Raw genomic sequence first — 9,757 nt, forward strand, 5'->3', positions numbered from 1 at the left:
TGGCGACGGCAACACTTTTTTGTATAATTACGTGAAAGGTCGAGTGGCCATCCCGTTCATTGCAAATTCGCGGAGACACCACCTGCCGCGGAGTTACGATCGCAGCATACATGGAACCCGTCGAATGGCCGGAGAACTCATGCTTGATGGTGTCTTTGATCTCTCCTCCTCGTGGGAACGCATCCGTAAAGTTAAATAGTGCTTCGTATCCCCGAAGCCCTTCCAACTTCATCTCCACAACGCCTCTGTTTCCAGAGCCTCAGTGGAGTAATCTGCATATCCTTCCCGGCAATATTACCTCAGCATGTCTATCGCTGTGACTGATCTGTTTGCCTCACCTCAACCAATTCCGGTGGACTGGGGCATCCAGCTTGTAGACGTCTGCAATGGCCTTTCGAACCTCAGCTGGAGAGATGAACTGAATTCACTACACCTCATGCGCACCACCAATACCACAAAAGCGGTCCGCCGCGGAGCCAACTCGCAATATTATATTGAAACCATTCCAGGAAAAGACAAGAAGAGCAAAGTCGATTATTTGATTGTGCGTTATGCTCCTCTTGTACAGATATCGATACAATACTAATACTGTGCAGATCACGGGTGAACACCCAAGGAATGCGCAAGGATATGGCTTCCTCCTTCACGGATTCTCATCTCCGTTTCTTTTTTACGCTCTTCCAAGCCCGAGTCGAAGACTGAGAGAGGAAGCTTACTTGATTCTCGACTCCTTCTCCGAAGAAGATATCCGCTCGCGGTGCCTGCTAAGCGAACCTGTCGGTTATATTGATGACTGTGGCAACTACATTGAGACAGTTCCGATGCCTCCATACTATCCTGGCATCTCTCTACTGAAAGAGCGTCCTCTGCATGCTATTGACTTTCCTCCCGCCAGCTTTAGTCCGAACAACTCATATCCGATCAAAGGAACTCTTCTCAGCCACTGCTTGAAGGTGAAGTTGATCTACCATGGTGACAGGCCCGTCTTCGAAAGAGAGGAGCTGCAAGGCATCCGTCAGATCAAAGTAGCCATTTTGGTGTGTATTGACGAAGACGATACTTGAGTGTCATGTTATGCGCTTTTTCGTCACAGTGGCCGGGCTATGGCTCAGACGGCTTCATCAGAGGAGTTGATGTGCCCTTACAAGGCGCTCATGGAGTTCTCACGCGGTCAGAACTGGCGCACCGAGTGGCTTCGGAATACCAACGATTCATCATGGTGTGCTCTGACCTTCACATGCTGTTCTCAATCTCATCCTGAGCCGTATAGGACTGCGATGTTGGGCGTATACCAGACCTGGGCTCATACTACAAAGTCGGCCGTAACGACATCAATCTCAACGACATGATCCTGGACTATGTCTGGAGTCCGGACGTCGACGTGTAGGAGGCGAGCATATCTGTCATGCAGAATTGGAGAGATTTCGTGCATCCGGATATTCTGTAAGACATGTACATTTGGTTAATAAAATGTTGTAGTAGGTGAAGTGTCTCTGCAGTAAAAGTATGACACGACCGTCTAGCCAAGCGCTCACGCCGTCATGACTATGTGAGTTGTCAGCTCATCCGTTTCGCTTTTCCATAGTTTCCGCAGCGGGAAGGAGCCGTTGGAGTCTGCGATGATACTTCAGGGAAAACCCACAGTCAGTAACGGATGCCTGATGGTCGCGAACATAGACTGACTCATTTACACCGTCGTCGTCACCATCCGGTAGGAGGGATAATACCAGTCGAGATGAAGCAATTACACTGAAACAAAATTGTCCAGTAGACATCTCGGACAGTATTGCAGGGAAGCGGACCTAAACGTTTCGGCTTGATAGGAATGATTAGCCCAGCCATGACTTCTGGTGATGCAGTCATAAACCTACCCGGAGGACAGAGAATGATGTTCATGATAGCTACCCACACGTAAGTTGGATGCAACCGAACATAAGGAGAGCTCACTGCTCACAGTTTAAATGAAGCGCCGACAAAACCTATACCACAGTGAGACCGTGACTTTCAGGTGTGATATAGCATCTCACCAGCGCCGGTACATTGACCATCATCGTCACGGCAAAATACCATATACCTTGCCTGCGAAGCAGCTCGTACAGCGCATTATGCCCGCATCCCATGTGTAGCCCCCGCACGGTCAATAACATGATCAGGGAATCGAATGTGAGTGCTGTACGTAACAGGTTGAGCTACAAACAACTGTCAGCGAGCACGGGTAGAACTCACTATATATATAGAAGGTAAGAGTGCCGGCATACGGGATCGTCGTAATCACACAAGAGGATCCGCTCCAATACGTTTTGAGATCTTGGATGCTTACTGCGGCGGACAAGATTCGTGACTTGAGTAGTTGAGCTTCATTTATCAGCTTACCTGTGATTCCTACGGCCCAGTGCCCAAGATGTAGAAGTAGAAGCAATAACACGATCCATCGCTTATGCCTCCATACAATGATACTGTGGAAGAACCAGAATTATCAGGACTTAGCACGATGTGACCAATTTTGAGATATGTCCCACGTTCGAACACTGAGGTTCATACTCGACATTATGACACAGGCACATCCTAAGATCTGGAGGATCATTGCGTTAATAGAATCCAGCAATCCAGTGCTGATGACTCACTGAGAAGAACCTGTATGCCGCTGTGGCACGTTACGATAGTATATCAGTTTCTGAGGTGATGAACATACCGCGACAATTAATCCTTGCAGTCTTTCCGCTATCGGAAATCGCACTACGCCGGAAACTCGTCAGATGGAATCTTGCTTATACAAGGTAAAGACTTGTTACAGGAAGAACAGGTTTCCGAGCAGTGAGTAACGCCCAGCCAGGTATGAAACCTATGCATGGCCGTCAATGCTTTCGTTCTGACCTGGCATATCCGACGAGCTGACGTACATAAGGCCATTTGAAGGCGATCCTTCTCGTTATGAGTTGCCATTCAAATCGCACTGTCAGAAGAAACTCCCATCTATTCAGACGACAATGTCAGTGACAAACCGCGAGATAGTAGGCATCACGATGTACCCGTAAACTCCAAGAAAGACCATGAGCATCCGAGAGAAGGCATAGGAGCAATTGGCGATCACTTCAGGGCTTTCCCAATCAACCATGTTGGTCAATGTTACTGCAATCAGGACCAGGGATGCTCATCGGGTTGAAATAACAATGCACAGCAAAGACTATCGGTCATCCAAGGACATGACCGATGGAGCTTGGGCGACGACCGGCTAGCCTCGATGCGGTGGGAGGCGTGCGAGCTGTCGAGTGCGACTCTCGCTCCGGAAAAAATATCTCGGTCTCATTGGATCCAATATCGGCAACTTTTGGGTTCCCATGAGGCTCTAGATCCGACTCGGTAATCTAGCGATCTGTATCAGTGCGATATGACATATTTGGTTCATTCTGAAGTCAATGCATTGCGCCAATATACGGCGACTTTGCATCCCGACGCCTTACATTGCTGATGTTTTGCGTCATCTTCGTCGATTCTTAAAACTCGGGCAAAAAGGTATGTGAATTTCTATCTTGTCGTGACCTCGATTGATCGTCAGGGCGCTACGGCTGTACCTGTATTCGGATTCGCGCGGTTCCACAAAAAGTCTATCAAAAGCCTTGGCGACGTTTCATCACAACCATTCATTCTGCGGTCGCAGTTCAGAGTGCACCGTTCCTGGGCCTCGTTGACATATAAGTGTCAGCGACCAAACAGATGGTTGAGATCGCCAAAGCAGATGGACGATGTGCCCTTTAATCCAGTGAGAGCGAGCTGCTATCGACCAGCGATATTTTTGTCTGAAGATGTTCAGCATTTTACGTCACAAGCACGTAAAGAAAGAATATTAGACATACAACGTGGCTTCGTAGCAACGCGAGTGTTCGGGGTTGCGGATTGCCGTCGCGTCCCACACGAACGTTCAATGCAGCACGCAAGAGTTTGTCATCTTGGTAGTACAAAACGACTTGTCTTGGGACGCATCCGAGCCCGGAGTTAGAACGGGTGTACACAGTGAAACACGCGTGTTACACAGAAGCGTGTCGGACAATCACAGCAGACACAGGCCTATTTTTACCTGCACAAAGCTGATTTGACCTACTTTAATCCCGAATATAAATCTCATCACCAAACTGACTTATATCACCGCAAATGGCACCACAAACGGGCCTGTCTTTGCGACGAATATCTTCAGCCACCAGTGATTGAGGGCAAAAAAAAAAAAGTTGTGACGTACGATCACATGACACGTGACAGGCGCGTCGTAGCTCGCGTCGCGCGGCTGCGCGTTGGTGGCGTCCCCGTCCTTTGTTCTCAACCATCCACCCAGTGCGCCCATGGAAGCAGAAAGAAAGCTCAGATACCCCAAAATTAGTGGTGAGCTGATATTATTATGGATTAACTCTGTTTGACTTCCGTATTCCAGGGTACCGACTTGTGCGAAAGATCGCAGGCGGAGGTTTCTCCACGTAAGTCATGGAGTCTGAAATATAACGCCTTTCATTTTTCCACTCTTCGGATCGCTAAGAACATATTATATCATTTGGATTATGATCTTAATACTTTCAACACCGAGATCCCCACATTATCTATCCAGGCGAGCTTACAGAAAAGCATGATCTGGTGCCAGCACTGCAATGATCATCGATGATTGCAGCATGATAGTACACCTCCGTGAAGCTACTGATAACACAGCTCGCTGATTGCTGCGATGGGCTGCGATGATCTGTATATCTCAGTGTGCAGTACCGAATTTCTTCTGACGGCACTCCTTACATGAAGAGCCTCTAATTCTTCAAGCTTCATCTCACAAGCTCGCCTTCAGCTGATACAATTTTCGATTCGACTGAATGCCATTTACAGTGTCTTTGAGGCTGTCCATCTGGAGGAGCAGCGCGTGGCAGCATGCAAAATGATCGCTCTCACGAAGGATACAAGCGAGCGAGAACGCAAGATCCTAGACAAGGAGATGCGCGTGCACGCTGCTCTCAAGCATCGAAACGTGCTCGAGTTTATCTGCGCCGTTATGGTCGAACCCGATCAGAAGACACCCTATCACCCAGGCTTGTATATGCTTCTTGAGCTTGCGGCGGGGGGTGATCTGTTTGATAAGATAGGTTCGTCCTCGATCAACACTTATGCTACCTCGGCTATCGCTGATCTGGCATTTGCATTCAATACAGCTCCGGATATCGGCATAGGAGAAGATGTGTCCCAGTACTATTTCTCACAGTTGATAGCTGGCCTCGTATGCAGCATCATCCACTCACCATCCTTCGACCGATCCGCTGACATGGCTCGATCGCAGACATACATTCACGGTGAAGGAGTCTGCCATAGAGATCTCAAGCCGGAGAACCTATTGCTCGATGCAGCAGGGACTCTGAAGATTAGCGATTTTGGACTTTGTGCTGTCTACAAGCTCAAGGATAAGGGGAAGACTCGACCTTTGTCTGAGCGGTGCGGCAGTCTCCCTTATGTTGCTCCTGAGGTGAGTGCTAGACGCAGTTCTCAGCATCGGAGGTGACGAACTCATCAGATGTCTGACCTAGCTGAATCTCAATGGTCCCTATGCGGCTGAGCCTATTGATGTCTGGGGATGCGGAGTCATCCTCTATACCATGCTCTCCGGAAGTCAGTCACATTCAAACATGGCGAACGCCCTCTGATCCACTCACCTCTGCACTCATCGTAGATACGCCATGGGACGAACCGACCAAGCGTAGTTATGAATACGCACACTACATTTCCGGCAAATGTTTCAATGAAAAGCCATGGAACGAGTTTAGCGAGGACGTCCTTTGTCAGTGCTTACTCTAATCATCGTCATGGGTCTGAACAGTGATCGTCTCATCTTTCTGGATGCAGCGCTCATCACTGGCATGCTCGCCGTTGAACCATCACAAAGAATGTCTCTCACCGAGATCAGTGCGCGTCCGTGGATGACCCGGTATGGTCCTTTGAAAATCATCCTCCTGTCACGCCTGCTCATGTCTGATCAGGCCGAGTCAAATCGGAAAGCATGGTCTAGCCGCGCTGGCGGAGGACCTGACAAAGGCTCTGCGGAAAACGGGAGATCTCGAGATTGCAACGCCGAATGTTGCAAGCATACTCTCGTACGTCGACGAGATTCTCTTCAGCATTATAGCTAATCTCTCGAGAGCAGGGCGGACGGAGAGGGCGATGTCTCAATGACAATGGAGCCTATAATGCACAACTCGCATTTTACGCAGTCATTGATGCTATTCGTGCGTCAATATACTTGGCAATTCTCCGTGTCCTACGCTGATCGACTCGCATCCAGTCTCAAACCCAATCCGGCCAAAGATACACACCACACCTCACCCGTTTCTACGCGCAGATTGGCCCCAAACTTCTCCTTCCACTCATGCAAGAAGTCTTCACTGGCCTTAAAATCAAGTGGAAACCTGCCGTAGAGGTGGATCTCGAGTCCAAAGAGGACGATTCTGAGGGTAGCGAAGAGAAGAAGCTGCAGATGCTGATAGGTGGATTCGACAAGCGCAACCTGATGTTCAAGGGTTGGGTCGAGATCGAACCCTTCCACTACCGCGACCTCGATGGTAGTTTCTGCGTCATGCGAAGGGACTCTGTGCGTAGAAACCCCGATCTTATTTGCCTCAACGACTGACCATGGAGGATTTACTCTCCTGCAGGGCAATCCAATCTCATGGAGGCAGCTGTGGAAGTCCATCATTCGGTCCGAGACGATAGAACCTCACGTCTTCCGCAAGCGGCAGGAATCAGAAGTACATGTTTGAGTGTTGGATATAAACGTTGCTGGTGTTCTTGGATAGGGATGCGCTGTGTAGGATAGACTATGATGGCGACCTGTATGGATAAATCTCCAAACTGCTGTTTATATAAATATGCAAAGGAACATGATCTGAATAAATAACTGCCTGAATAACGATTCCACATGGTATCTTATGGCATGAAATGTTCAGCGCATCAATACAAAGACGGACAGTTACATGATGAACCGACGAGTGGTATCCTAGAATTACCGTTCTCGAGTTAGCGTCCGGACACAGGCCGCTCAGCACAGACGTACGATTCGATGTGCAGCGGATAATTGAGGCTTCTGGCTATAATTCTTCTTCAAGATGGACCTGCGATGTAGTCAGAATTGTGGCCGTAGAATGTATGCAAGTATGCGCACCGCACAGACAGCAAGAGCTGTTGGTATGTTTGATTCGGTTTGTCATCTATATAAAGATGAACAAGGAAATAACTGAGGAAGTGCTTTCGCCACTATACTCACTCAAAGATTTCATGAATGCCTTTAAAGCCAAGTCAGATCATAGATAACAAGGTATGAACGACAGTCGAATCAGACACGTACGTAGCTCATTGCGCCAACAGCAGCACCTCCCTGGTACGTATCTGCGCTGGTTTGAGAGTCCGTACATCCACTGAACGAGATCTGGCAGAACTTAATTAGGCAATGAAGCTTGACAGATGAAGAGCAACCATCGCCTACCACATCTGCCTTGGTAGACTTCTCCTTGACGTGGCTTGGCGTCACTTCGCTATGACCCTTGACACGCCCATCGCTATGGTACTTGATGTGTGCTGCATCAACATAGATACGCTGTTATAGCGCGAGGGTGACATACCAGGTATGGTAGATCTAACGGCCCCAGACAGGCAAAGCATGAAGCAAACACAGTGATTGCGGGGGGCTCACGGACATACCTAACGCAGATCCAGAGTGGCAAGACTAAAAAATAATGTCTTCGACATTCCAACATGAATAGCATTTCTTCAACGCACATCGAACAATGCCTATGCCGCAATATTGATCTGAATTAGACAAAGCTATCAAAAAAAGTGGAGACTCATGCGTACCGTTAAACGACAGCCTTTAGGCAATTGCTTGACCTGAAGCAACATCTAAATTCAATACTCTGAATATAAGAATTTACGGACCATTATCTTGTGCAGCTCCTGTGGGAATATTGACGTGAGATATTGTATGAGCATTGTAATACTTTCAGATGGCGTACATCATCAACTATATGACCTTTCCACTTGTAGTCGACAGGAAAGATGACTATGCATGACATCAACCGTTATCTGAAACAACAATAGCAACTCAGATAAAGTACCTTCGTCCAAGCCATCCACTTCATCACCATCGAGGTCCTTGGTTTGGCCACCATGTCCTGAGTCTGCCGATATAAGTGAGGAAATCTTGCGGATCGGGAGGCATACAGACAATCTAACGCACAATGGAAGACGAGTGAGTCATGCGCTTTTGCGTCCTTCACGAGCCAGTGCATGGCATTTATAATGTTCGCCCTCGTCGGTTGCCGATGTGGATGGGTCGAATCATCAACGAGTACGAAGATGTCCTTGTGATTATAACCGTAATGTTCTGTGCAATGAACGGCACCGTAAGAAAGTGATTTGCGTGGGTTCCTGCTGGCTCACTAATCAAGAACTCTCGAACATTCTTCGCATCGTTTACACAACCATGCAGTTCTCTGTGTTGTCCAGTGTAGTTGATGCCGATCTAGAATGTGGATAACCATTGAGATACAGCAAAAATAGTACTGTGAGCGAGTCGCAGATTTCCCAAATACGGCCTTGCATGCCTTGCGAAATCTGCGATAGATTACCTACACATAATGCCTTCTTTCTTCCTGTGCACTTCGAATAGACTGGGCCCAAATGGTGATGCGAATGAGACTGGGAAGAAGCTACCTGTGTTGATGGGACTTGAGGCCTCGGCTCTGGAAGCGTACTTCAACATCTCTCAATATAGATAGAATGAGAAATACCTACCGCGCGACGTCTTGTGGGCATCAGTCTGCTGGGGCGAATGCGTGTGAGTATGAATATGGAGATAATGGCTGTTACAGTGATGAGTCGTGTGGATCTTGGTCAGAGGAGGCGAGCGAGGTGGTCCCGGAGGCGGAGGCGGAGGCGGGGCATATCTGGGACTCAAGCTACTTGCAGACGAGGCGAGGATGACATCAGATGCAATACGATATAAAAACGATGCAAGAGACTACATACGGCAGGGATGCCGCGGCACTATACGGGCTAGGAGCTCCGATGGGTGCAAAAGGGACCGGCGGAGCATCGAACGGGCTACTAGTACGACCAGAAAGTCGTGAACTTACTTCATGTACTCGCTGCCAGGTTTTAGACTACGCACGCAGGATACAGTCTTCCCGCATGAGTATATCATTAGTGACCGCACAGTACCTGGCAAGAAAAGTGGCTCACAAAGGCGCTTGCATGTACATTGGCGCTTGTTGGTAGGGACTCGGCATTTGTGCCCAAGGTGGCACTTGCTCCGCGGCGCCGTCGTTCGGATACCACATGCTGAAGTATTACACGTTACGATCGCAATGTCGAAGATAATGCAGGTATGAGAAGATGGGAGTCGACGGACGCCCGGTCCCTGCAATAGACCGCTTATAAACTGTTGAGTCTATTGGCGCTCCGACTACTATGCGTGATCTCGGACACGCTTCCAGCTCTCGCAGGAATGTGGTCAAGGCTACCGGATTGGATGACACCTGAGAAACAGCTATTAGCTCAGCGGCAGGCGAGGAACGTAGGACGTACTTGGCCAATTGACTCTGAGAACCCGGCCACACCGCCTCCAAGCCCGAAGTGCCTCAGAAAGGCAAGCGCTCGAAGCACCTATACCGTCGTTTGCCCACCATCAGCACTTTTATGTCGTCAGCACTGTTCTATCGTCGGCGTATGGCTAAGCTCTGACTGA

At 48.7% G+C, this 9,757-nt stretch overlaps 4 protein-coding genes across 4 annotated transcripts; 2 read left to right on the forward strand and 2 right to left on the reverse strand.

Moving 5' to 3' along the window:
* Window positions 1-304: 304 nt before the first annotated feature.
* LAESUDRAFT_812662 (uncharacterized protein) lies at window positions 305-1,419 on the forward strand (the record flags this gene model as incomplete). The annotated part of the gene is made up of 4 exons (XM_040914428.1): window positions 305-544; window positions 597-1,037; window positions 1,094-1,219; window positions 1,271-1,419. 4 exons carry the CDS (start codon window positions 305-307, stop codon window positions 1,385-1,387), a joined length of 924 nt encoding a protein of 307 aa, XP_040764451.1. The 3' UTR covers window positions 1,388-1,419.
* Window positions 1,420-1,459: 40 nt separating this feature from the next.
* LAESUDRAFT_149429 (uncharacterized protein) lies at window positions 1,460-3,532 on the reverse strand. Its single transcript, XM_040901358.1, has 15 exons — window positions 3,462-3,532; window positions 3,030-3,373; window positions 2,901-2,973; window positions 2,793-2,842; window positions 2,693-2,736; window positions 2,625-2,644; window positions 2,520-2,572; window positions 2,374-2,456; window positions 2,227-2,319; window positions 2,028-2,170; window positions 1,955-1,979; window positions 1,872-1,901; window positions 1,803-1,815; window positions 1,684-1,749; window positions 1,460-1,625 (listed from the first exon to the last, which is right to left on the reverse strand). The coding sequence occupies exons 2-15, from the start codon at window positions 3,113-3,115 to the stop codon at window positions 1,532-1,534; spliced, it is 873 nt and encodes a 290-aa protein (XP_040764452.1). The 5' UTR covers window positions 3,116-3,373; window positions 3,462-3,532; the 3' UTR covers window positions 1,460-1,531.
* Window positions 3,533-4,334: 802 nt separating this feature from the next.
* On the forward strand, window positions 4,335-6,776 carry LAESUDRAFT_714151 (Pkinase-domain-containing protein; the record flags this gene model as incomplete). The annotated part of the gene is made up of 12 exons (XM_040907051.1): window positions 4,335-4,374; window positions 4,424-4,466; window positions 4,861-5,114; window positions 5,181-5,245; window positions 5,306-5,488; window positions 5,550-5,631; window positions 5,693-5,800; window positions 5,866-5,947; window positions 6,000-6,113; window positions 6,164-6,245; window positions 6,302-6,607; window positions 6,672-6,776. The coding sequence occupies 12 exons, from the start codon at window positions 4,335-4,337 to the stop codon at window positions 6,774-6,776; spliced, it is 1,464 nt and encodes a 487-aa protein (XP_040764453.1).
* Window positions 6,777-6,850: 74 nt separating this feature from the next.
* LAESUDRAFT_725805 (uncharacterized protein) lies at window positions 6,851-9,689 on the reverse strand. The gene is made up of 21 exons (XM_040908893.1): window positions 9,598-9,689; window positions 9,253-9,548; window positions 9,182-9,193; window positions 9,040-9,117; window positions 8,806-8,969; window positions 8,644-8,753; window positions 8,452-8,533; window positions 8,249-8,395; window positions 8,127-8,189; window positions 8,025-8,071; window positions 7,948-7,965; window positions 7,867-7,899; window positions 7,792-7,803; window positions 7,714-7,738; window positions 7,635-7,648; window positions 7,499-7,579; window positions 7,361-7,441; window positions 7,280-7,298; window positions 7,178-7,223; window positions 7,070-7,127; window positions 6,851-7,012 (listed from the first exon to the last, which is right to left on the reverse strand). Exons 2-21 carry the CDS (start codon window positions 9,348-9,350, stop codon window positions 6,986-6,988), a joined length of 1,215 nt encoding a protein of 404 aa, XP_040764454.1. The 5' UTR covers window positions 9,351-9,548; window positions 9,598-9,689; the 3' UTR covers window positions 6,851-6,985.
* Between the last annotated feature and the right edge of the window lie 68 nt (window positions 9,690-9,757).

Source organism: Laetiporus sulphureus, assembly GCF_001632365.1.
Source record: "Laetiporus sulphureus 93-53 unplaced genomic scaffold LAESUscaffold_19, whole genome shotgun sequence".
Taxonomy (NCBI): Eukaryota; Fungi; Basidiomycota; class Agaricomycetes; order Polyporales; family Laetiporaceae; genus Laetiporus; species Laetiporus sulphureus.